The following is a 27,745-nucleotide window of genomic DNA, read 5'->3' as shown; positions in this document are numbered from 1 at the left end:
CTCCTGACTCCCTCCCTAAGCTGGGGTGAGTGCTCTTCCAGAAGATTCTCATGGCAACTGGCATTCCCATGTATCAAAACTGCTCTAGTCCTTATCCCCTATAGGTATTTCTTGGGTCAGATACTGTGAGACATTTACAATTCTACCTCCAGGGCCTACAATAAAGTCTATTACACAGAAAAGGCAAGGGAAGGAAGGAGAAAGCAGTCCTCTATAGGCATTTCTCTTCTCACATCATATTCTGCCACTGCCCTAGCTCTGTATACATATTTCTCATCTAACATCCTATGGTCTCTCACCCCATCTGTTGTGATGACTTCCTGACTTGTCTGTTTCTTTGCTTCCAGCCTCTGGACTCTATCCTTTATCCTCCAGTTAGAAGAGTAAAATTACTAAAACAACCTAATCATGCTGATCTCCATCTTAAAAGCCTCCAATGAATCCCTACTGGTTATAGAAAATAAAACTCTAACTTTCTTAACATAGTGTACAAAATCCTCCCTGATATATGTCTGCCCCTCTCCCAAGCTCATATTTCCTCTTGCTAGCTCTGCTCATAAAGACCTCTCAGATGCAATATCCCTCCTACTTTGATGCCTCAATCTCAAACAGCCAGGGTTCAATTCCTGGCTCCAATACTGACTAGTTTGTCAGTATCCTCAGGAAAGTGATGCAACTACTCTATGCCTTAGTTTGAACATATGAAAATGGGAATAACATATGAAACATCTGAACATATGAAAATGGGCATACACTGTTCAAGGCATAACACTGCCTTGAACAAAGCTGGTTCATTTCCTCCTTTGTATCCCCACAGTATCCTCAACATAGTATCTGAAATATGTCTTTATTACAATACTTGGAAAACTTTGTTTTGTATTTAGTTGTTGCAAACATGTTCCCTCCTACACCTACTAGGCAACATGTCTTATTTATTTTTGTATCTCCATTGCCTAGGAATGTACCTGGCACATAGCAAATGCTCAAAAATGTTGAATGAGTAAGAAATTGAATGAATGAATGAATGAATGAGAGATAAGGAAGCTTGGTCAAAGGGAGGCCAATTAAGAGGCCTCTGTAATTACTAAGAGATATTAGGGTATGACTGAGGTAGTAGCAGTAAAATGGGTTTATTTATTCCAAAACATACACTGAGACCACAAATATGAGTAAAACAGTTCCAATTTCCACCATCATATTAATGACAATAATCAGAAATGTTCATACAGCTCACATTAGTGCCAGAAACTCTCCTAGGAGCTCTACACATAGCAACTCATTTAAGTCCTCAAAGCAGCCCTAGAAGCTAACAGCTTATTGTTACAGACACCAAACAAGAGATTAGAAGTATAGATGCCACAGGTGAAGTATAAACTCCTCAGAAACTACTAATCTCTAGTCTGGGATGCTCACGGAATGCTAGGTAAATGTTTAAAATGAGACCTGAAGAGTGAGTAGGAGCTGGTCAGGTAAACAGCAGGAGAAAAGTGTTCTAGGCAGAGGCACCAGCTTACAGCACAGATTCTGAGGAAGGAAAGTGTTGTGTATTTGAGAGTACAAAGGAAGCCAGCATGGTCAGGAAGTAGAGCAAGGTGGAAAGTGGCTTGAAATTAGCCTGTAGAATAGGCCAGATAATGCAGGCCTTAAAAGCGACAGTAAGGATTTTGAAGTTTATCTTGGGAGCACTGAAGGATTTTTGAGTCCCCACTGCAGTATAGGAAATAGATCAAGGATAGGCAAGAATGTATGTGGAGAGGATAGCTAGGTCACTGCAGTAGCCTACTGAGGAAATAAGGGTGACTTGGGTTAAGGAGAAAGCACTGGAAACAGAAGGAATTAGGTGGAATCAAGAAATATTTAGAGGGTGGCATCACTGGGAACTGGTGTTGATTGGATGTGGGAGATACATGTGAGGAAGGGTCCAAAGATGACATCCAGGTTAACATGCCTGTAACTAAGACCAAGAAAAAGAAAACAAGAGACTCAGACCCAGGGGAATTGTGGAAGAGAACCTGAGTAGTTCAGTTTGGACATTTTGAGTTGTAGCACTTTTGGGAATTCTGGGTTTAAATTTCCAGCACACACATATATATGAGGGTGTGGAGTTCAGGTGGTAGCTGAAGCCATGAAAGAAAAAAGATTTCCTAAGAAGACTGTGTAGCCGGAAAAGAGCAGAAGGCAAGGACAGAACCCTGGGAAACGCTGATAATTAAGAGCTTGGATAGGAGAAGTCCCCTTGAAGAACAACAGGAAAGAATTGCTGAGAAGGTAGGAACACAAGGAAAGAATAGTCACAAAAGCAAAGGAAGTAAAAACTTTCAAGAAGGACTAAGTAACCACAATGTCAAATTCAACAGAGGTCAAGGGAATTAAGGACTAAATTAGCACCCACTAGATCTGACAATAAAGGAGTCATTTCTGGTGAAGAGGAAGGAGGATAAATGAGAAGGCAATGGTTGAGATATAAAAGAGGTGAGAAAGTGGAGATTGCAGTTGCAGAAAACTCTTTCAGTAAGCTTGAGTGAGGTAATGCAGTAGCTAGAAGGGAGACAGGAGATCAAAAAGAGTTTTACTAAGATGGGAGTGCCTTACAGGTAATTTGTAGACTGAGGGAACAGTGCCAGGGAGACTATGAAGATGAAAGAGAGGACAATTCATGGTGAAAAGTTCTGAGTGGGCTGGGAGCCTGGAGAAGGGACTGGATCAAGAACATAGCCAGAGAGGGTGGCTTTCAGAAGGAGGAAGATACCTCATCCTTCGAGTTTTCTCTTTGAAATAGAAGAGGAAGTCATCAGTTAAGAGTAAAGAGGTAAAGGAACGTGCCTCAAGGAACATGCTGATGGAGAATGCAAGAGGGTGCCAACAAAGGCCAAGCAAAAGGCCAAGTCTCTGCTCTTAAGAGACTGGATGCCATGAAATCATAGGAAAACCAAGGTGAGATGTTTCTCCGCACACTTGGTATCCAGGTATAGGAACAATATAGGGGACTGTAGGACTAATCAAAGATAGTTTCCACCAGAAGCAGCAAAGAGACAAAAGTACAAGGAATTTAAGGGTACAGATGATTAATGATGCCATCAGGGCTTGTAGGAAAGGAAGTGAGGCCAGGCGGCATGCCAGGCTGGGAGAATCCAAAGAATCAAAGAAAAGTGAATGAACAAGTAGAGTGAATGTGGAGAAAAAATTGAAAATAAGGACATATTCCTCTAACTTTATTATCTCTCTTCCCAACTAAAGCGAACTTTTTGAGAGCTGTGTCCCATCCGCCTAGTGGCTAACAAAATGTCTGGCACTCATCAGGCACCTCACAAAGATTTAACAAATACACGAGGTAATGTAAAGATTACAGATTATTGTTTCCTCAAGCAATATTAGAAATCTTAAGGAAAACGAATGTATAAGAGATGATTTTTTAAAATACAAAGGAATGTGTCAGTAAATGAGAATCACAAATCATTAAAGATACCACAAAAAGCCAAAAAATTTATATTAATTTTTAAATTAGGAAAAATTAATCTATAAAACAGAATATCATTTTTAAGAAATTAAGCATATAAGCTCATAGTTAAAGGGGATGCTTGGGAAAGGGTGCTGTTGTAAATTTTCCTGACTATGACCACTGCACAGGTATCAGTGAAAATGCAGGGCAGGAAGGTGCACGTCCTGAAGAGAAGGCGGTACTGGAGCCATGGAACCCTCCGCCACTCCAGGGGATGGGCTTTCTAAACGGTCCCCTTTACTTGTACTGGATTTTGCAAGGTTTGGCATTTGCTTCCTTTCTGTGATAAAGACAGTCCTAAGAAAAGAAAACAGAAGTCTCTTTTCTGGCAGGTGAGGCTGGGAGAACACTAGCCACATTGGCTCACGTACAGCTATTAACAGACGGTTCACTGATCTCACAACTGACTCATGAGGGAGATGAGCTACGTCTCATCATCGTCCCCGTTTTATAAGTGGAGGAAATTACTCTCTGAGAGCTTAAGGGACTTCCCCCGACCTTGGGTAAGTCTTAGACTTCAGCTGGTCAGTGTATCAAAGCAGCTGGGAGCCAGTCTGCCTGGGCTGGAGCTCCAGCTCTGCCAGTTACTGGGGTGTAACCTCAACCAAGTTCCTGGGCTTCTGTATAATCTAGGTCCCTTATCTGTGAAATGGAACTAACAGCACTACTGCAAACGTTGTTCTGAGGAATAAACAGCAGAGTAATCACTCAAAAAATGCTAAACATTGGGCCAGCCCAGGTGGCCTAGTGGTTAAGTTCAGTGTGCTCCGCTTCGGCACCCCAGGTTCGGTTCCGCGGGCGACGGATACCGCTGGCGGGTGGGCCACGTACAAAACAGAGGAAGATTGGCGCAGGCGTTAGCTCAGGGCGAATCTTCCTCAGCAAAAAAAAAGGAAGTAAATATCATTATTGTTGTTGCTAGGGAAGGTACTGACAGAATGTAATGGGAACTCGCAAGGACGGCGGCTGCCCCGCAGGCAGGAGTCACCTCTGCCCCGTCGCATTCGCCCTCCCCGCCCCCCGCCCCGACAGCCCGCACCAGCCGCTGAGCCGCACCCACCCCGCCGCGTGCACGGAGCCCCAAGGCTGACAAGACCAAGTCCTCGTCTCTCACAGGCCCGTCCGTCTCTCGGCGCCCTCTCCCCCGGCTTCTCCCTGCGCCCGCTTTTCCCCGCGCAGATGACCGAGCGTGTAGCGTCCGGAAACGGGAAATCCTTCTTGGGAAGGGACTCGGGCTCGGTGGACAACGGCATCCACAAGCCTTTGTGGGGCCTCAGCGGGGGTGACAGGAGCCAGCAGTGCCGCGGAAACCACAGACGGAGCAGGAAGACGGCGCTGCGAGAGCGCGAGGGCCCGAGTCTGCCGGACGGCGAGCCCTGCACGGACGGGAGGAGAGCCGGCGCAGTGCCGGAGGCGTCCAGACTCGAGGACAGGATCGGGTATGGGTCTCCACACGCAAACCCCCCGCGAGACATGAGACGCCGCCGCACCGGAACTGCAGCTCTGAGGCGGGCCTGGGCCCTTCCGGGCGTGAGCGCAGCTGGAGCCGCTCTAGGCGCCGCGGAGGACGGTGGTCTCGGTGGTTTGCCTGCCATTCTGGAGCCCGCGGACCGTCTGGAAACACCTGAGTCGGAAGGCCCGTAACAGAGGTGTCCACGGTCGCCTTTCGCGGCCGAGGCCTCCTCCAAGCTCCGCGAAAGTTCGGGGTCCTTCCCACCTCCTCAGCATTAGCCCTTGCGTGCAGCCGCGCTAGAGAAGCAGCGTGTGAAGGGAGCTAGGGCTCCGTGTGATCCCTTCAGATAACCACACCATCCTCACACTCGCTCTCAGGGACTATTACTTTCTGTCTTTCCGGCTAAGTGCGAGTTGAGAGGTGTTTTTATTGTTGAGTTATGAGCATTCTTCATATATTCTGGATACTAGGCCCTTATCCGATATGTTCTGCCCTGGGTCTTAATTTATAAAGGTGACTGAGTGACCACACGGAGAGGTCAATGTTTTTGACAGAAAAGTTTAATGTTACTCACAGCTCCCCTAGAAACAGGGCACCACTTGCCATGCAGGGCCTCAGAAGGACACCAGGTTTTGGTGAGGAAGCAGAAGCAGGAGCCAAGGGAGTGCTTAGGCCACAGACTTTATTGGGGTTTCTGCGGGGAAAGGCAAGACAGGGCAGGGTAAACAGTTTAGGATTGGCTAGTTTGAATAATTTTGGCGGGCTCCAAGCTATAGACGTGGTCCCTAGTTGCCTAGCACCTGGCTCTGGGATGATTAAGGAGGAATATCGCCTCCTGGGGTGTACAGGCCAGAGAGAGGAGGTAGGGCTCTGGATTGATTAGTTTGCATAACACAGGCATGATCTCACCGTGAGCCCTTGCTATCTCTAAAAGTTGGCTAGCCCTGGGAGGAGCAGCCTCTCTCCAGCCAGAAAGGTTTTTTTAAAGATGTCAAAACATCATAATATACGAAAATAAAAAAACATTTTTAATATAGATATATGATTTGGGAATATTTTCTTCCATTCTATAGGTTTTCACTTCCTGGATGGTGTCCTTTGAGGCACAAAACTTTTAATTTTGATGAAATCCAATTTATCTATTATTATCTTCGGTTGCTTGGGTTTTTGGTGTCATATCCAAGAAACTATTGCCTAATTTTAGGTCACAGAGATTTATACCTATGTTTTCTTCTAAGAGTTTTATAGGTTTTGCTCTTACATTTAGGTCTTTGATCCATTTTAAGTTAATTTTTGTAGGACGCCTGCCCAGTGGCGTAGCGGTTAAGTGCACGTGCTCCGCCGTGGTGCCCCAGGGTTCAGATCCTGGGCGCGCACCAACACACCGCTTGTCAAGCCATGCTGTGGCAGCGTCCCATATAAAGTAGAGGAAGATGGGCATGGATGTTAGCCCAGGGCCAGTCTTCCTCAGCAAAAAGAAGAGGATTGGCAACAGATGTTAGCTCAGGGCTGATCTTCCTCACACACAAACACAAAAGTTAATTTTTGTATATTCTGAAAGGCAGAGGTCCAACTTCTTTTTTTTGCATACAGCTATCCAGTTACCCCAGTACCATTTGTTGAACCCTACTACTTTTGATTTGCCATCCTCTCCCTCCTGTCCTTACATCCTTCCTGCCTGGCTAAGACATATGGGCACTATTTTAATAACTACTCTGCTTACAACTTAAGCTCCCTGGTCCCTCTCTCCCTCACTAATACTTTGCCTAGCAAAACTCCAGTTGGCAGACAGAAAGGGCTCAATGAGTTCCAGGTTGTATTGATGAGACATGATATATCCTGGTAAAATTCCTGAATTCTTAGACACAAAGCAAGAGATAATACAATCTTCTGGATGGAAAGTCCAAGTTATCTGCAAAGGAAAAAGAATCAGACTATCATCAGAATTTCCATTATCAACACTGAAAGCAGGAAGAGAATGGAATAGTGGAATAGTGCCTACAGACCACTGAGAGAAAGAGACTACAACCTAAGAACATGAAGTCAGACATATGCTATAAATGACATTACATTGTCAGAGCAGAGAGATATTTGAGATTGTGTCCTATATCTCAAGGTTCTCCAGAGAAAGAGAACAATAGAACTAAGAGGAAATATATATATATATTAATTATAAGGAATTGGCTCACATGATTTGGGAGGCTGACAAGTCCCCAGATCTGCAGTCAGCAAGCTGGAGACCCTGGAGAGCCAGTGGTGTAGTCCAAAGGCCTAGGGACTGGTAGAGGAGATGACGTAGTTCAGTCTGAAAGCTGGCGGGCTAAGACTCAGGAAGAGCCAATGTTTTAGTCTGAGTCTGAAGGCAGGAAAAAAAAACTGATGTCCTAGCTCAAGGCAGTCAGATGGAGGAAATTCCCTCTTACTTGTGGAAGGGTCAACCTTTTTGTTCTATTCAGGCCTTCAACTGATTGAATAGGGCCCACCCACATTAAGGAGGGAAATCTTCTTTACTCAGTCTACCCATACAATTGTTAATCTCATCGGGAAAAAACCTCAAATTAACCATCACATATCCCCTTGGTACTCTAGTCGAAGAAAATACCTTAGAAAAGACATTAACATAGCAGCAAAAGAACCAGAATGGAGACCTCAGATGAAAGAAAATAAAGAGAAAACAAACCTACTGGTGAGTCATGACCTACAATATAAATAAGGATAGACTGTCTGGGAGTTTGTAATACAAGAGCCAAATATTCATGAAATAGATGGGACATACTATAAGAAAAAAATCTAACAATCGTCTAAAACTGAAAGGACTAATCATTTCAGTGATATTCAGGAGGTGTGGATGAAGCATTTTAAAGGGCTCAATTGGGGGTGAGAGTAGATGAGGAGAAAAGAGGTTGGATATGAAAGTATACTAAAGAGTTCATCTTATTAGGAGTGAAGAGAGAGTTGAGAAAATATAGAGCATCTTGGTAGAAGAAATACTTGGCAGCTTGATTTCACATAACATAGAATTGTGTGTCTGATTTGGAGAGAATGTACAGGAGACAACAACTGATGAAATAAAAAATTTAGTAGGGTCAAGGCCAATGTATATGGCAATGCAGGCTCAGTAGGTTTTCTGGCTCCTAAAGAGAAAACAAAGGCATAAGGATAGTTGATTTCCTCCACCAGCCCAACTCTGAAGATGCCAGTGATTATGATCTGCCCCCATAATTGATAGAACATGTCATGTTACCTGTAAGAAAAAGTTAAATTCTCAACAAATGATAAATCTTTATAAAGTTTTACTTAAAAAATACTTTTCCCCTTTTAAGTCTATTATCAGGTCCCCTTTCAAACGGGCTTTTTGAAGTGTGCTAGTTTATGACTACTTTCCCTCCCCTGCAATAACACAAGATCTCATCTTCCCTATCTGAGCCTCAGGAAGCCCACGCCCCTCCCTTAGTCAAGTGATCCCTTTCTCCACATGAATGTCACAAGACACTACCTCTACTGACCACAAGGCATTCCTCAGGGATGGCGTTTGTCTTAGATTGTACCTGTGTGTAAAAGAAACCTGTCATTTTGATGAACTAAGAAACGGAGGTGTGGTGGCCTCCCAATGTCTGGCTGGTAGCTTCCTTTCTACGTGCATATTTTCAGTTAACAACACAGTCTTATTTTAAATTCTGAGTCCATGATTTTATTTTCATACTACAAAAGTTAAGCGAAAAGTATATGGCACTGGAGGACAAAAGTAAGTACTGTGAGAACTATCTTGGGAGAGAAAAGCTTTGGGGAGAATTGGAACCCTGGAGCAGTGAGCCAGGCTCTGGTAGAGGAGGGATGGTGGTGAGCCCCTGAGTTGTGCTCTTTTTTCCCCATCTCATTGCCTTGGGAGAATCACTACTTGCCCCCTTACCACTATGAAGCTGAAGCTGTGTATTCATTATGCAGAGCTGCCGTAACAAAGTATCACAAACCAGATGGCTTAAAACAATACGAAGGAATATATTGACTCAGTTTTGGAGGGTAAAAGTCCAAAATCAAGGTGTTAGCAGGGCTATGCTCCCTCTTAAACCTGTACGGAAATCCTTTCTTGCCTCTTCCTAACTTCTAGTGGTTTGCTGGAAATCTGTGGCGTTCCTTAGCTTGCAGCTGCATAATTCCAATATCTGCCTTGGTCATGCCATGATGTTCTCCCTGTGTGTCTCTGTCTTCACATGGCCATCTTCTTATAAGGACATGAGGCATATTTGATAAGGGCCCACCCTACTCCAGTATGACCTCATCTTAACTAATTATATCTGCAATGACCCTATTTCCAACTAAGGTCACATTCTGATGTACTGGGACTGGGAATTCAGCTTATCTTTTCGAAGAGGGGGGAGATACAGTTCAACCCGTAACAGGCTGATACACACAAACACAATCCCAGCAGCATAGGGTCCAGTGAGATTATGTCAGTAGTCACCAGAGCCTAGTTAACCCCTGAGTATTCTATTTCCCCTTCTTAATAGCCACAGCCCTAACACCAGGTGATTCCAACTATAGGCTAAAAGCCCTTTCAGAAGACTAGTACCAAGAGAGAAGATATAGGGAGGTTCCCCAAGAGGCACCTGATGAGGGTCAGTTAAGGGGGTAGTCAGAGATAGACTGTGAGCTGTAGGCTCTCTGCTATGGAACATGCCTCTTCCCCTTTAAGACACCAGGTGTGGCATAACCTGGAGCCTGAGCCCAGCCACCAAGAAAATGAGCTCACAGGCAGAAGTTTCAGACACTTTTGAAACAAAATCGTGATAAAAGGTAGAAACAAGCCATACAAACTCTACTAGATGAACCAATACTAATAGAACAGCAGAGCCAGAATTTAAAATAAACAAAATGAATATCTGCAAAGAGATGAGATGATATTATTGACACAAAGAAGGAAAAAGCACTAATAAAGAATAAACCAAGTGGAACTATTGAATATGAAAACTAACATTTGAAGTAAAGACCCCTGTAGCTGGGATAAACAACAGAAAGAAGGTAATTGAAAACACATTAGTGGAACAGAAGATCAAGTTGAGGAACTCTCTAGAAAGCATCAGGAAGGAATGAAGACAAGGAAATTTTAGGGGCCGGCCCTGTGGTGTAGCGGTTATGTGCACACGCTCCGCTGCTGGTGGCCCGGGTACGGATCCCGGGCGCGCACTGATGCACCGCTTGTCAGGCCACGCTGTGGTGGCGTCCCATATAAAGTGGAGGAAGATGGGCACAGATGTTAGCCCAGGGTCAGTCTTCCTCAGAAAAAGAGGAGGATTGGCATGGATGTTAGCTCAGGGCTGATGTTCTTCACCAAAAAAAAAGACAAGGAAATCTCAGAGAAAAATTAAGTGATACGGACACCGAAAATAGAAGTGTCAAGATTAATATAATAGGAATATTTAAAGAGGAAAAATAAACGGAAGACAGAAAACACTTTTAATGTGATCTGGAATTAAAGATGGGTGACCTCAGACTGAAATGGCTCCTTGAGTGTCAAACAGGAGAGAAAGAAAAAAACACATGCAGTAGACACACTGTAATGAAATTTAAGAATATAAAAGAAAACGATATCCTAAAAGCTTTTAGAGAGAAAATATTACTTACAAAAGAAGAATAATGTGATTAACATCAGACTTAATAATGATACTGGAAACAAGGAGACAATAGAATAATACATTCATAGTGTTGAAAGAAAAAAATTTTGAACCTAGAATTTTATACTTGGGGTAAACTATCATTTAAGTGATAGTGCAAGATGAATAGGTGGAGCACAGAGGATCTTTTAGGGCAGTGAAACTATTCTGTATGATGTTCTCTTGGTGGATACACATCATTATATAGTTTTCAAAACTCACAGAATGTACAAAACCAAGAGTGAAACCTAATATAAACTATGGACTCTGGGTGATAATGATGTGTCAATTTATGTTCATAGATTGTACAAATGTACCACTCTGGTGTGGGATTTTGATAGTAGGGGAGGCTATTCATATGTAGGGGCAAGGGGTATGTGCGAAATCTCTGTACCTTCTGCTCAATTTTGCTGTGAATGTAAAACTGCTATAAAAATAAAAGTCTATTTTTTTGAGTGATGGTGCAATATTCTTATTCTCGGGCACTGAGAGCCTTTTCTGAAAACACTTCTTCTTACGTAGGAAGAAGTACTATAGTAAGAAAAGATAGAAATCCAGAAACACAGAATGAGATATAGAAAAAGTAAGAGTCCACTGTACATATACACTGGATTTGGACAATTAAAGGAATGGCAGATGATAAGAGCCAGGTTTCTTACTGCTGGAGTAGGAGGTTATAGACAAGCAAGGGAGGAAGACTAGAATGATACATGTGGCAATGGATTAGAGTTGGAGATACTGGGTTTAGCTTAATATACATACAGATAGATACATACAGAAATATTTATACATATGTGTATATAGTGGGTTAGTATATACAGATGTAATTCCTTGCTTTGTCAGCTGAGAGAACCTAGAAGCAGTGACACTCCAGTGGCAATGAGCACACTTGGCCCACAGATCTTGATTTCTAATACTATTGTCCAATAAAAGAAACCAGAGCTCTTTAGAGAAACAGCCAATTCTAGGGCTATGACTGGGAATATACAGGATGGGTCTGGAGCATCTTATAGTGCCAGAAAGTAAGAAAGTGCTTAAAAGGAAAAAACCCCACAATACTAGGAATATGTCAAAGAGACACAGGAGCAAACTGAAAGCCAATGGCCAAAGCTGAAACTATTTAAGCAACAAAATAAATAACGTAATATTGATTAGAACCCAAAGTATAAGATAAATATCCACGAGATCATACTGATATAAATAAATGATTGATTGAATAAATAAACAAATGGGGGAGAATAGACAAATCTGCCATGCAGAAGAATTCTAAATAATTTATGTAGATCCTCTCCCCTCATGAAGGTGGAGTATAACTCCCTACCCTTGAGTATAGCCTATGCATAATGACTTCCTTCAGGAAAAGGGGGGAAAGAGTAACTTTACAGTGGAGAAGCCACTTCAAGTGGGTGACGTCAAGGTTAACATCAATCATGGTAAGTCGTGTTTGTAGTATGTACCTCTGATATGATGTGATGAGAATGAAATGTTATCTCTGTGGTATACCTCCTAAAAAAACACCCAGCTCCAGTCTGATCTTGAGAGAAACATCAGACAAACCCCAATTGAAGGACATTCTACAAAATATCTGACCAGTACTCCTTGAAACTGTCAAGACCATCAAACACAAGGAGTCAGAATGTGCCAGTCAAGAGAAGCATAAGGAGACACAATGACTAAATGTAACATAGTATCCCAGATGAGATCCTGGGACAGACAAAGAACGTTAGGTAAAAACCAAGGAAACTTGAATAAAGTTTATAATAATGTATCAATATTGCTTCATTAGTTGTGACAAATTTACTTTACCAATGTAAGACACCAACAACAAGGGAAACTATGTGTGCAGTACACACAAACTCTGTACTATCTTTGCAACTTTTCTGTAAATATGACTATTCTAAAATAAAAATTTTATTCAAATAAAAAGTTTTTTAAAATTTAGTGGGCCAGCCCCGTGGCTTAGCAGTTAAGTGTGCACATTCTGCTACTGGCAGCCCAGGTTCGGATCCTGGGCGCGCACCGACGCACCGCTTGTCCCGCCATGCTGAGGCGGCGTCCCACATACAGCAACTAGAAGGATGTGCAGCTATGACACACAACTATCTACTGGGGCTTTGGGGAGAAAAAAGGAAAAAAAGGAGGAGGATTGGCAATAGATGTTAGCTCAGGGTCGGTCTTCCTCAGCAAAAAGAGGAGGATTGGCATGGATGTTAGCTCAGCGCTGATCTTCCTCACAAAAAAAAAAAAATTTTTTTAAAGTAAGAGTGAATATATACCTTAGTAAAGTATACTATGATCTTAAAAATAACAAAAAAAGGAAAAAAGAAAAAATATCTCTTACAATATAGAACTAAAATCTACATTCAACAATTGGATTTCTTCTCAAATTCACATAAAATATTTATAAAAATTACGAAAAAAACATTTAAAAAATATGTTTTAAAAATGTTTTAGAAACTTTTATAAAAATTATTCAGGTATTAGGCCATCGAGAAGTTTTCAGCAAACTTTTAAAATTAGATATCTTATAGACCACATTCTCTGAACATGTTAAAAGTCAATTAGAAGGTAATAAAAAATATAAATCCCCATGCATTTGGAAATTTTTAAATAATTCTAAATAATTAATAGAGCAAATAAAAAATAATTATGAAAATTTAAAACACTTAAGAAATTAATGAAAACATTCCATATCAAAAATTGTACAATGCAGTGAAAGTGTGCTTTGGGGAAATTTATAGCCTGAAATGCTTATATTAAAAAAGAAGAAAGCGGGGGCTGGCCCAGTGGCATAGTGGTTGAATTCACACACTCCCCTTTGGCGGTCCAGGGTTCCCAGGTTCAGATCCTGGGCGGGGACCTACACACCACTCATCAAGCCACGTGTGGTAGCATCCCACATACAAAATAGAGGAAGATGGGCACAGATGTTAGCTCAGGGCTAATTTTCCTCAGCAAAAAGAGGAGGATTGGCAACAGATCATCTGTTAGCTCAGAACCAATCTTGATGACCAAAAAAAAAAAAAAGAGGAAGAAGAAGAAAGGCTGAAACCAGAGGCACCAAGTGCCCAATTTATGAGATTAGAAAATGAATAAATAAAACCCAAAGAAAGTAGAAGGAAGGATATAATAAATATTCAAACAGAAATCAGTGAAACAGTAAACAAACATTACAGAGGATTAACAAAGCCAAAGTCAAAAGAATAGCAAACTCTTATGAAACTAATCAAGAAATAAACTAAGAAGAGATTTTACATTTTTCAGTGGTTGAAAAAAAATCTAAAGAAGCATATTTCATGACGTGTGAAAATTACATGAAATGAAAATTTCAGTGTCTATTGGAACACAACCATGCTCATTCATTTACATATTGTCTGTGGCTACTTTCACACTCGTATGGCAGAAGAGAGTAGTTGGGACAGAGATAGTATGGCCTGGAAAACATGACTGGGCTGCTGTGGTCCTCACCTCCACAGGCTCAGAAAGCATTCCTCAACAGCACACGGATTGCCTACTTGTTCTTGTAAACTTCAGGACCAACTTGTTAATTTATAAGAGACTGTGTGTTTGTGTTGACCTCACAGTACAGCATCTGGGAAAACATATTTTCAAAGAGTTACATATGAGCCTGAGATTAGAACAAAGAAAGTGCCTTAATTTTGAGAAGGTTCTCTCAGCTCCCTTCGCTGATCAGGGTTTTGCCAGTCTTTGCTTTTCTGAGACTCCTATTTTTTCTGAGCTCTAGGATTACTTTAGAGACAGAATATAAAAGAACCTACTAAATTACAATCATGTTTCAGTCAGCCCCTCTGATTTTTATTTCAAGGTCACTTTGATTGGAACTTTGAGCCTTCCTAGGTGTTATTTAAAAAAAAAAAAAAAAAAAAAAACCTAGTTAGATCTAAGATCCACTTAGGTTTTTGTGGAAGATGTAAGGTCTGTGTCTAAATTCTTTTTTTTTTTTTGGATGTGGATGTCCAATTGTTCCAGTACAATATATTGAAAAGACTATCCTTGCTTCATTTAATTGCCTTTGCTCCTTTGTCAAAGATCAGTTGACTATGTTTGTGGGAGTCTATTTCTAGGCTCTCTGTTCTGTTCCATTGATCTATTTGTGCATTCTTTCACCAATACCACATTGTCTTGATTACTTTACAGAGTGTTTTAAAGTTGGGTAGAATCAGTTCTTAGATTTTGTCGTTTTTCTTCAGTACTGGGTTAGCTATTCTGGGTCTTTTGCCTTTCCTTATAAACTTCAGAATCTGTTGATATCCACAAATTTTGAGGTTATATATATTTTTTCCTTTTCTCCCCAAAGCCCCAGTAGATAGTTGTATGTCACAGTTGCACATCCCTCTAGTTACTGTATGTGGGACACCGCCTCAGCATGGCTGGACAAGTGGTGCATCGGTGCGCGCCCAGGATCCGAACCTGGGCCACCAGTAGCGGAGCACGCACACTTAACCGCTAAGCCACAGGGCCACCCCCAAGGTTAGATTTTTAACCTTAGTTTAGTTTAAAATATTTTAAAATTTTTATTGAGACTTTTTTTTTGAGCATGTATTGTTTAGAAGTGTGTTGTTTAATCTCCAAATATTTTGGGATTATCTAGCTATCCTTCTGTTATTGATGTCTAGTTTAATTTCATTATGGTTTGGGAGCATATTTTGTATGATTTTTATTCTTTTAAATTTGCTAAGATGTGTTCTATGGCACAGAATGTGGTCTATCTTAGTGACCATTCCATGTGAGCTTGAGAAGAATGTGTATTCTGCTCTTGTTGGATGGGGTGTTCTGTAAATGTCAATTAGATCCAATTGATTGGTGGTTCTGTTCAGTTAAACTGTATCCTTACTGATTTTCTGCCTGCTGAATCTGTCAATTACTGATGTATGGGTGTTGAAGTCTTTAGCTATAATAGTGAGTTCATCTGTTTCTCCTTGCAATTCTATCAGTTTTTGCCTCAGGTATTTTGATGCTCTGTTGTTAGTGCATACACATTGAGAATGATTATGTTTTCTTCGAGAATTGATCCCTTTATCATATGTAATACCCCTCATTATCCCTGATAATTTTATTTGCTCTGAAGTCAGCTTTGTCTGAGATCAATACAGATAGTCCCACTTTCTTTTGATTAGTGTTAGCATGGTATGCTTTTCTCCTCCCTTTACTTTTTAATCTATCTGTGTCTCTATACTTAAAATGGGTTTCTTGTAGACAATATATAGTTGGGTCTTTTTATCAGCTCTGACAGTCTCTGTCTTTTAATTGGTGTATCTAGACCATTCACATTTAAAGTGATTATTAATATGGTTGGATTTTTCAATTTAGAAAGCAAATTTGCTTGTTATCCTCAAAATAAGTTTATGCAGGAATAGCCAAAAGAATTGCAATTTTGGACATGCATGCTATGGTGAACCATAGGCAAATGGGAAAACAAAGCAGCAGAGCTTGCTTTTATAGAAAAAAAGCGGGAGCAGGAAGGAGTTGTTCTAAATGAAAGACCATTGGGGAAACCATTCAGGACGGAAATGGCTTCTCATTGGCTGAGCTGTTGCGGGGGTGGGGGGGCGTGGGGGGGATTCTTCCTTCATAGTAAAGTAGTTGTGCTTCCTGTGGGAGATGCAGGCTCCTCTCTTCCTGTTTGGTGTACTTGACGATGTGTGATGGCGGTGAGAGCTCCCCCTACAGGCCTTCCCGACTTCAGTTTAGTTACGGTTTCTTTTATTAATTTCCACAATATGCACCATGTGTGCAACTATTTTGTGTGGGTGTGTGAAGAAGGTCGGCCCTGAGCTAACATCCATGCTAATCCTCCTCTTTTTGCTGAGGAAGACCAGCTCTGAGCTAACATCTATTGCCAATCCTCCTCCTTTTTTTTCTTCCCCAAAGCCCCAGTAGATAGTTGTATGTCATAGTTGCACATCCTTCTAGTTGCTGTATGTGGGACGCGGCCTCAGCATGGCCGGAGAAGCGGTGCGTCAGTGCGCGCCCGGTTCCGAACCCTGGGCCGCCAGTAGCAGAGCACACGCGCACTTAACCGCTAAGCCACCAGGCCGGCCCTAACTATTTTTTATTCATTGTACTTGTTTCTTTTCTTTTTTGGGGAGGTGGGGGGCTGAGGAACATCAGCCCTGGGCTAACATCCGTGCCCATCTTCCTCTACTTTATACGGGATGCCCCCACAGCATGGCCTGACAGGCGGTGCCTCGGTCTGCGCCTGGGATCCGGACCTGGGCGGCCAGCAGCTGACCGCGCGCACTTAACCGCTACGCGACAGGGCGGGCCCCAGACTTGTTTCTTTTTAAAAATCTTCCCCTCTTTTTCTGCCTTCTCTGGTTTAACTGAGCATTTTATCTTATTCCATTTTTTATTCTATTTAGCATAACAATTGTGCTTTTGAAAAAAAAAATTTTAGCGGTTATTGAGAACCAATCGAAGTCCACTTTCAAATAACACTATACTGCTTCACAGGTAGCATAGGTACTTTATGACCATGTATTCCCAACTCCTCCCTACCATCCCTTAAGACATTGCTGTCATTCGTTTTAATTATCCATATGGTGTAATTATCCAATACATTGTTGCTATTATTACTTTGAAAAGCAATGATCTTTTAGATTAATCAGAAAGAAGAAAAATAAGATTTTATTTTACCTTCACTTATTTCTTCTCTGATCCTTTTCCTTTCTTTATGTAGATCCGAGTTTCTGACCTATATCATTTCCTATCTCTCTGAAAAACTTCTTTTAACACTTCTTGCAAAGCAAGTCTACCGGCAACAAAACTTCCACCAACGCCCAGGTCTACGCCAGGAGCACTGAGTCCTCTGAGTTGCCTAGAGCGGCCCAACAGAACCCTGGGATCCGATTGGCCGGTGGGCCGGGGTAAGGCGGAAGTTCAGGGCCGGCACTTCCGGCCGGCTGGTCTGGCGCTGCGCCGCGGCGCCGGTCGGCAGCGCTCCTTTCCTATCTGCTGGCGGCGGAGCTCCGTGAGTCCGGCCTCGGTGCCTGGCGCGGAGGAGCGGCGCGGGGTCGGGCGGGCGGCGGCGCTTGGAGGGCCACGGGACGGTTCCGGCGCCTGCGTGGCCCGGGCGGGCGGCGTGGAGGGGGAGCGCCCGCCTGTGTGGGTGGAGGGGCTGGCCGGGCGGGAGCGGCGCGAGGGGCTCCGGCGCCGCTGCGCGGGCGGCCATGGATGAAGAGGCCTGTCGGAGGAGGCGAAATGTGGGCGGAGTCGGGGCGAACGGAGGAGGGGACGGTGCCGCTGGCCGGGCGGGAGCGGCTGGCGTGGACAGAGGACCCGCGAGAGCCGCGCCGGGAGCGGGGAGGCGGAGACCGCGTCCCGCGCGCGAACGACGCCCGCGCCCGTTCGCTCCCTGAGTGGGCGCTCGGTGAACAGTGCCATAATGACAGTGGCTGAGGTTTAGTCAGCGTCTCTGTCTGTGACTTGCAAACGCTGTGCGAAGTTCAGTGTCCGTGTTTCTCACTTAACTCTGAAAACAGTCCTTTATGGTCAGAGGTGGTGCTCTCGTTTTATGGTCAAGTCACTTCTCTGAGACCCTGCGTGAGTAGGTGGTATGTCCGAAACTGCAACTGTGTCCTGTTGGTGTCCAGAGCCCATGCCTCTGACAGCAGCTGGTGCCTCCCAGGTGAGTCTGGGTGAAGGCACAGTGCATTAGGATGGACGCTTCTGATGCAGATGGGGCCGGCGCCAGGGGGCCATGGCTGAGGACCAGGAGCTGCCTCTGGCCCAGGTGGCCTCAGGTGGAGACTCAGGGAAGGCCCAGGAGAAATGAGTTGGGCATCAGTAAGCGTGGGTTCAACTGCCAGTCAGAGAAAACCCGTGCAGTGGTCCAGGCCCAGAAGTCTCAGAGTTGCTGTGGAAGCAAGCTTCATCACACTCCTCCCTCTCCTGCAGCAGTGCCTGCGTCCTGGACACAAGCTGCAGAGACCCAGTGATGGCAGTCAAGCACCTCCTTCCTGGTGGGATCCAGGTGAGTGGTTCTCATGGAGACATCTCTCTGTTACTTCAGACTTTGGGTGGAGTTTCTCCATGGTTCCTTCTAGGAGGGGCTAGTCTCAGACAGTGGGTGGCTCCTTGTCTTCACCGATGTTCTCAGCCCCTGAGTTCAAGTCCCTGAAATGTGCTCTACACTCTGTCTTTCAATCCCTGGACTGGGAACAGTGGAGGGCAGCGGCTGGGCAGACAAAGGCAAATCAAATGGTGCCTGCCTCAAAGAGCTGACTCTTGGGAAGACAGAATGGTATGTGTGCTCAGAGGGGTGTGCCTGTCCTGAGCCTAGAGCCTCCTCCCAGCTCAGGCCCACCCTGAGATTGCAACAAGATCTTGTCATTCCAGGCCTTGGTTTCCTTTGAGGACGTGGTTGTGCTCCTCTCTCGGGAAGAGTGGGGCCTTCTGAATCCCGCTCAGAGGGGCCTCTACAGGGACGTGACGCTAGCGACCTACAGGAACCTGGTCTCACTGGGTAAGACTCCTCGCTGGAGCTCAGCTCTGGGCTTCCTGCTCCATGAACGGCCCTGGGGACTGGGGCTGGGCTCGACGCTCAGAGGCTCCTCAGCTTCCTGGGCCCAGACATTGGGCATTGCTGACCCTGGTCCCAGGCAGGCCTAGTCTGCACAGAGGAGGGGACAGGCTGTGCCAGGGACCTTGTCTTCACAGTTTTTTTGTAGGAGTACAGAAGGGGAATGTTATTCGTTGATCACCAAGTGTATTAATATCCCTTGAGTTAATCTTCATTAATCTTCAAGTTCAGTGGTGGGATACACTGTTCATAGATGAACCTGAGGCTGACAAATATCGTAACTTTTTTAAGTTCACACGGGTAGTTAGGGGCAGATCTGGGATTTGACTCCATTTGGTTTCAGAGCCCCTCCTTACCCTGGAACATGCTGCTCCCCTTTGGTCCTTCTGCTGGGCATCAACACCTCAGTCGTGAATCTTCTGCTGTAATGTGTTCAGGCCCGAACTCCATTCCTTATCCATGGCCCCCAGAAGAACTGAGTTTGACTTTTCTTCACCTGGGCCAGAAGCCTGCATCTGTCTCTATGGTTTGGAGAACAGGTGACGGGAGGTCATGACAGGCATACAGGCACTGCCCACGGGGCCGTCTTGCCCTGGACCTGATGAATAATCGGTCTTGCTTTCTTTCTCTGGAGCAGGACTTCAAGGTTCCAAACCTGATATTGTCTCCAGGCTGGAGCAGGAGGAAGAGCCATGGGCCCCACACTCACCAAGAATTGAGGGCAGCAGGGTGTGGAGGCACAGGAGTGGAGGTGAGTGTGCAGGAACCCCCCCCATGCTCTCCTGCCCCCGCTGGCAGGTGCTACCGCTTCACCAGGCCCTTCTCTGTGGTCTCCGGACAGAATCTCTTGTTAGTACTAGGGCTTTGCTTTCCATCCTCTCTATATCGTCTTTCTCCTCTCCTCTTTTTTTGTTGTTAATGGCCCCTAGTCTGTGGCCGTAAATGGGTTCATTTTTATCTCCCTAGCAAATGCTCCTATAATCTCAGAAAAGAACTCAGGTGTCTTTCTCTGGCAACCAGCTCCCTACCGTGGCTGCCTCCCCATCACTTCCGTGTCACCTACTTCTCCTCAGACCTTGCTGGCCAGCTCTGCCTTGGCTGGTTGGAGGCACCACTTGGAGAGACCACCCAGAGACATGCCCTCCTGCCCAGATTCTCGCTCCTGCCATTGCTCCCTCAGAGTTCCCAGGCCCTTTGTATTTCCATATGAATTTTAGAATTGGCTTGTTGATCTCCGCAAAAAAGTCTATTAGCATTTTTGTTGAGATTGCATTGAATCTATAGATCAATTTGGGGAAAATTAAAATGTGTTGAGTTTTCTGACCCATGAACAAGGTGTATGTCTCCATTTATTTATGTCTTAATGTCTCACTAATATAATGTAGTTTTCTATGTACAGGCATTTTACATCTTTTACCAGATTTATCCCTAAGTATTCCATATTTTTTGATGCTATTGTACAAGGTGTTCGTTACTTGTATGTAAAAATACAGTTGGTGTTTGCAAATCCTTCTCGTACTCTGCTACCTCGCAGAGCCCATTCATCTAAGCTCGTGCTATATAGCTTCTTGTACACCAGGGTGGTTGCACACCATGGGAACAGTGGGCGTGTAGGAGAACAGGTCCATGCTGGCAGGAAGGAGGTGGAGGTACCAGTAAAATAACTGAGTGGTAGCATGGCCTCTGTATCTCTCTCACCTGGATTTTCACTGATGAAACAGAACCAGTTAAACTTACTTTTGGGGTCCCGCTCAGTTTCTCCACATGCAGTGGGAGAAACCCCTCTGTGGGTTATACAATCTGTTTAACATTGACCGCTGATGACTGTTTTCTTTCCTGTCATTCCCCTTTACCTGGACAAAGACGTAGTTTATCTCCCAGGAGATTTCCCATAGCCTGTGATGCAACCTCCCACTATCACTTCTTGAGGGTTCAGTCTGTGCTAGGGTGGTAGGTCCTTTGTGTGCGTTATTTCTAATCATCATATGATCTGCAAGAATGAAACTTCACAGAAACATTATTTTCCCTATTTCACAGGTGAGGAAGTTGGTGATCGGTATATGTTATTACATATACTAACCATAGTTTTGGTTTGGTTTTTTCTTTTTTTTAATCTTGGTTCATGACTATCTGATTCAGCTGTGGGTTAGTTTCTATTGTGTATTTTTTTTCCTCTGGGTTTCTTGTTATTTAGTCTTTTTTTAAAACATGCTTTCTGATATTGTCAGTTATTATAGACAAAAAATTATAGCGGCTCTATATGATGTTACACTCTTGAGAGAGGATTAAGTCTCCTTCTGGCAGACAGACAACATGCCATTGGATCACCTTGTCTGTCAAGGGCTTGGTCTTAGGCATTGTTAAGGCTGGTCTGATGTACTCAGAAAAAAACATTCCCTACTCATTGGTTGCCTTTGAGGAATGCTAGGAAACTGACTTATTATGCTGCAAACTGGTAAATAAAAGAATCAAATATTTATTCTGCCTTTACTAGATGTCTTATACCTCAGGATAACTAAGCAGTTGATGAGTAGAAATTTCTCTTCATTGAAGTTCCAGGTAAAAAAGAATGAATGACAGACTTAGAAATCACTATTTTGCACTCCCAAATTTAAAAACAAATATAAATAATGATTGCTAATGGCTGTTAACATCACAAAGAAGAGAGGCAGCCAGACATTTTACACCTCCTGATAGAAAAATATTCTACCATTTTTGGAGAGTTTTTTGGTCAAAAAAAAAAAAACAACCTAAATCCTGAGGTATCAACTAAAAAATCTAAATACAAAAGCAGCTGATACTACCACATCCTTCCTCTAACCCCGCATGAAGAATACCCAACAGTAAGGCGTCTTCTACCTATGGCAAAAACTAGGGGATTGCCTCAAATGAAACAAACAGCCCTAGAGCAGAGACCTCCAAATTTTGGTATTTGGGGGTTCCTTGGCCTTACAGCTACCACCTCACTCAAATGCCCTTCCAATTGACAAGACCACTCATACACAGGGTTCCCAAGCATCTTTTGTTTGCCTCTGTTTAAAATGTAAACAGGCAACCAAGGACCACCAGAAGTCTGAGGGAAAATGACAGCATGAACTAGTGTGAGACACTGCTTCTTGATTCACAGATCACTCTGTTCTGTGGTTTTTTGTTTTGTTCACATTTTTTAATCTGTTTCCTACCTGGTGAAATAACACATCTTGATTAGGATCATCTTTTTAGACTCTAGTCCTAAGGCGTTGAAGACTCTTAATACCTCAGGTAACCCTGACAGAAGCCACAGGAATTTGGGATGTTTACCATCCAGAGCCTGCCCCTTCAGGCTGCTTATGGGTTTCTAGAATAAATTATTGTTTGCTTTTTACCTTTAATACTTTGAAGTACTGTGAGTGGTTCACTAACAGACTAAGTAGTGTCTTAAGACTACTTAGCCCAATTTTAGACCCCATCCAATTAATATTTTCAGCTGAGACTCCTTGTTCTGGCTAAACAGTCTGAAAGTAACAGCCTGTTACAGCTCTGGTAATAACCACTGTTTGCAAAAGAGAGAGAACATTGTGCTTTCATGGTATCTCAAAACAGGGGTACCCTCTGCCTGTTCTGACCTGGGTTGTCCTTCCAGCAGTCTGTGTATCCATGTGATTCACTGTTTTTGTTTGGGTTTTTTGGGGGGGTTTTCGGTAAATTTCCTTTCATTGGGACTCAGAATTCAGTTGTATCACAGTTTTTACAAATTTTCAGATACTTTTGTTCATTGGGAATGTGTGGTGTGGACTCTTACACACATTTTGCCTTGTGCTACACCTGCAATTTGAGTAGGTTGCTTCTTTGTTTCTATTTTTCTCTATTTTCCCTCCTTTGCTTCTGTGAAACTAAGTTGTCCAGATCAAATGGTTTTTCCCATTATCCATTACTCTGTATACCCTTCATTCATTATAAGTTATTTATCATTCATTTATTTTTTTCAACAAATGTTTGAATACCTGTTCTGTGTAAGCCTTAAGATACATTGTTTGCGGCCGGCTCCGTGGCTTAGCGGTTAAGTGCACGCGCTCTGATGCTGGCGGCCCGGGTTCAGATCCCGGGCACACCCCAGGGCACCACTTCTCCAACCAACCCGAGGCCGAGTCCCACGTACAGCAACTGGAAAGATGTGAACCTATGACATACAACTATCTACTGGGGTAGCTTTGGGGGGAAAAAGATGAATAAATAAAATCTTTAAAAAAAAAAAAAGATACATTGTTTACAAAGTATACAGCTTTGACATGATCACCAGAGGTGGTGACCTTCCGAGCCTCCACTCCCTTCTTCCTCATCACCCCTCCTCACCTCTCTTGGAGCCATTCCCCTCAGGTTGTGCCTCGCTGTGGCTGCTGCATCTGTCTGGTTAGCCTATCTGCAGATGTAAGCCTTTGACCTTGGGCTTCTTTCCTTCCTCCTTCCCACACCAGCTCACATTGCTCTGATGGCATGCTTCTCTCTCCTCCTCTTTTCTTTCTTCTCCTCTTCCCAGTGAGGTCGTTTTTTGTTTTTGCTTTCTGAGAATCCAGTATCCCCCAGGAGATAGTTGTTTCATATAAATGTTCCTATTTATGCTCTAATTCTTTTTCTCATAGTAAAACACAAGGAACTCGTTTTGTCTTCATTCTTTTAGGTTATGAGTCTAGAATGGAAAAAAAGGAGCTAACTCCAAAGCAGGAAATTTCCAAAGAAATGGAGTCCCAGAGAGCAAAATCAGAAGAACGTGTAAGGAATATTTCCAAGGAACCTGATTCTGAAAAGATGAGTAAAATTGAGGGGAAATTAAAGGATTGCTGGAGAAAACCTTCAGTGGAAGGACTTAAGAAATCTTTCTGCCAGAGGAGCAATTTCAGGCCAGTGACAGTGACCCATGTGAAAACCCCCACAGTGGGGGAAGGCCAGAAATTCAATGCAGTTGAGGTAAACTGCACTGCAGACTCAAACCCTGTCAGATATCACAGAGTGTCTAGAGGGGAGAGTCTCCATCAGAGTGTGTCATGTGTAGAAAACTTTCGACAAAGTGAGGACCTCATTAACCTCCAGAGTTTCCATCCAGGAGAAAAAGCCTGTCAGACAGACGTGTTTGTGAAAGTGCCCAAGCAGAGTTTAGTTCGTAGTGAGAATCAGAGGATTAACAATCCAGAGAAACCCTCTGAGTGTACTGAGTGTGGAAAAACTTTCAGTCACAGCAGAGCTTTTATTCAGCATCAGAGAGTTCATACTGGAGAGAGGCCCTATGAATGTGGTAAATGTGGAAAAACTTTCAGTCAACACTTTGTCCTTAGCAAACATCAGAGAATTCACAGTGGTGAGAAACCCTACATCTGTGATGAATGTGGCAAAGCTTTCAGTGCTCGTTCGTACTTTGTTCAGCATTGTAACATTCACACTGGAGAAAGACCCTATGAGTGTGATGAATGTGGGAAAGCTTTCGGTACACGTTCATCTTATGTTCAACATCTTAAAATTCATACTGGGGAGAAACCTCATGAGTGTAATCAGTGTGGGAAAGCCTTTAGTCATAGCTCTAACCTGATTCATCATCAGAGAATTCATAGTGGAGAGAAACCTTACAAGTGTCGGGAATGTGGGAAAGCCTTCAGTAGACAGTCACACCTCATTCAGCATCAGAGAACTCATTCTGGAGAGAAACCGTATGACTGTACTGAGTGTGGCAAAGCCTTCAGTGCACGATTATCTCTCATTCAACACCAGAGAATTCATACAGGAGAAAAACCCTATGAATGTAATGAATGTGGAAAATCCTTTAGCCTGAACCGAACCCTTACTGTCCATCAAAGAATTCACACTGGAGAGAAACCCTATAGGTGTAATGAGTGTGGAAAATCCTTCAGTCAGCGCTCACAAGTTATTCAACATAAAAGAATTCACACTGGAGAGAAGCCTTACATCTGCAATGAGTGTGGAAAATCATTCAGTGCTCGCCTGTCCCTTATCCAGCATCAGAGAATTCACACTGGAGAAAAACCTTATGGATGTAATGAGTGTGGGAAAACCTTCAGTCAAAAGGGACATCTTATTCAGCATCAGCGAATTCACACTGGAGAAAAACCCTATGAGTGTAGTGAGTGTGGAAAAGCTTTCAGCCAGAGTTTTAACCTTATTCACCATCAAAGAACACACAATGGTGAGAAGCCCTATGAATGTAACGAATGTGATAAAGCCTTTAGTGTGCTCTCTTCCCTTGTTCAGCATCAGAGAGTACATAATGGAGAGAAACCCTACGAGTGCCGCAAGTGTGGAAAGGCCTTTAGCCAGGGCTCACACCTAATTCAGCATGAGAGGAGTCACACTGGAGAGAAACCCTATGAGTGTAATGAGTGTGGGAAAACCTTTGGACAGATATCCACTTTAATTAAGCATGAGAGAACACACAATGGAGAGAAGCCCTATGAATGTAGTGACTGTGGGAAAGCTTTCAGCCAGAGTGCACACCTTATCCGCCATCGAAGAATTCACACTGGAGAGAATCCTTATGAGTGCAGTGACTGTGGGAAGGCCTTCAATGTTCGTTCCTCTCTCATTCAACATCGCAGAATTCATACTGGTGAAAAGCCTTATGAGTGTAGTAAGTGTGGCAAGGCCTTCAGTCAGCATTCACAATTTATTCAGCATCAGAGGATTCACACTGGAGAGAAGCCCTACGTGTGCAATGAATGTGAGAAGCCCTTCAGTGCACGCTTATCCCTTATTCAACACAAGAGGATTCACACTGGAGAGAAACCCTACGAGTGCACAGAATGTGGAAAATCCTTCCGACAAAGCTCTCACCTTATTCGACATCAGAGAATTCACAGTGGAGAGCGACCTCATAAGTGTAATGACTGTGGGAAAACTTTCAGTCAGAGAATAACTCTTATCAGTCATGAGAAAACTCATAAAATTCCCGTTGGAGAGCAAGCCTGTAAGTGTAGTAAGTGTGGGGAGCTCTTTAGTGCACAGGCGGCTTTCATTCAGCATCATCAAGTTCACAGTGGAGAGTGACTGCTGTATTTGACAAATTTTTCACTGTTTTACAGCAGGAGATGTAAATACTGATGAGAAAGCCGTCATTTTATGACTCATTTTGGAGATTCAGCTCTTACGAGATTTATCTCCCAATGAGCTGCTAACTAAAGGCAGGCTCCCAAATTATGTGGTAAAAATTCCAAGGTAACATACCTTCCCTCAGATTCGGAGGATGGCCCTCTGCTTTAGTACTTTAAACAAGTGCAATTTAAATATACTTATTTAGGGGCCGGCCCAGTGGCACAAGCAGTTAAGTGCATGCACTCTGCTGCAACGGCCCAGGGTTCACCGGTTCGGATCCTGGGCACGCACTGACGCACCACTTGGCAAGCCATGTTGTGGCGGTATCCCATATAAAGTGGAGGAAGATGGGCACGGATGTTAGCACAGGGCCAGTCTTCCTCAGCAAAAAAGGAGGATGGCAGATGTTAGCACAGGGCTGATCTTTCTCACAAAAAAAATAATAATAATAAATATACTTATTTAGATCATGTTTTTATAGCACCAGACATTAGGGTAGTTAGGTATTTCATTTGGCCACTTGTGTTTCTTTTCTTTCCTCTTCATCGTCTGTTTCAGCTTCAAGAAAAGTAACTGGGATCCTTGCACTTTCAAGTGTAATGGAACCAGTTTGGGCTTTCTTGTTTATTTAGGCCTCTTCAAAATGTTTTTGTTCTATTGTGAGAGATATGGTACCTTTAACTTCAAAATTTATTTCTTTTCAGCATCAGGTAATCCACACAGGAGAGAAACCTTATGAGTATAAGCAAAGTTTGTTAAGCAATGAGGTGAGGCTTATGTGTAGATTCAAACTGTTGAGATCCTGCTGAGAAGTCAAATGATACATGTAAAATGGGTTTTTCTACAGGGTAATTTGGACAGAAAAAAAGAGAAAAGCCTGAGAATTGGGAGGAAAATAGGCGTAAAGTAGATACATGGTGGCATGGGACACAGCTTATAGATTCGGTTTTTAAAACCAAGGTTGGTATATCCCATCTCAGTTTCTAAGGGAGAGAAGGTGAGTAGTGGCAGCTGCTTCCTTTTCCTGGGCAGCCTGGCACTGAACATTCTGGGAGGAGGGGCAGGTCCTTCTGCCGGAGGACAGGACTCCAGGTGAGGCAGGGTCATGGCATTAAGCAGATTTTAGTAGGCAGGGATCATGCAGGTTGTCTGTCAACATATGAACTCGTGTGTGTGTGTGTGTGTGTGTGTGTGTGTGTTTTAAAGGTGCCTTTTGTCCTCCTCTGGAGCGATGTTGATCAGCAGTGTCCTTTGGTTCTCTCACCTGATGTTTGAGATGATGATAAAAATCTCAGGAGCTCTGTTTTTATAAGCAGAGTCGTTAGAGTTGCTGCCCCTGTCCTGCAGTGCCTCTGCCCCTGATTCACTCATCTGTGGTTCACTTCAGTATCCTCAGAACCCCGTTCTCCAGAAACTTCTGTAGCACTTTCTTCTGCGTTCTTTGTGGAGGAAAGAAGATTAGCATGAAAATGGGCTGAAATAGGATTATAAATATGAGAAATTTAGCAAAAGCAGTCTGTGAGAGA

General features: G+C 43.5%; 1 protein-coding gene across 4 annotated transcripts in view; it reads left to right on the top strand.

Moving 5' to 3' along the window:
- The window catches only part of LOC131419711 (zinc finger protein 252-like), a 65,525-nt gene extending 38,118 nt beyond the window's left edge, over positions 1 to 27,407 (top strand). The window contains exons 1-5 of one of the 4 annotated variants that reach the window (XM_058565189.1): positions 17,677 to 18,251; positions 18,521 to 18,596; positions 18,962 to 19,088; positions 19,783 to 19,896; positions 23,803 to 27,407. In XM_058565189.1, the coding sequence (XP_058421172.1) occupies positions 18,561 to 18,596; positions 18,962 to 19,088; positions 19,783 to 19,896; positions 23,803 to 26,174 (2,649 nt within the window). In that variant the 5' untranslated portion in view covers positions 17,677 to 18,251; positions 18,521 to 18,560 and the 3' untranslated portion in view covers positions 26,175 to 27,407. Of the gene's footprint in view, positions 1 to 17,676; positions 18,252 to 18,309; positions 18,867 to 18,961; positions 19,089 to 19,782; positions 19,897 to 23,802 lie in introns of those variants that run through there. The other 3 variants (XM_058565191.1, XM_058565188.1, XM_058565190.1) reach the window with 3 other exon arrangements.
- Positions 27,408 to 27,745: the final 338 nt, after the last annotated feature.

This window comes from Diceros bicornis, chromosome 21 (assembly GCF_020826845.1).
Source record: "Diceros bicornis minor isolate mBicDic1 chromosome 21, mDicBic1.mat.cur, whole genome shotgun sequence".
Taxonomy (NCBI): Eukaryota; Metazoa; Chordata; class Mammalia; order Perissodactyla; family Rhinocerotidae; genus Diceros; species Diceros bicornis.
Note: the sequence above shows the minus strand (reverse complement) of the source record. Positions and strands in the feature narration are given on the sequence as shown.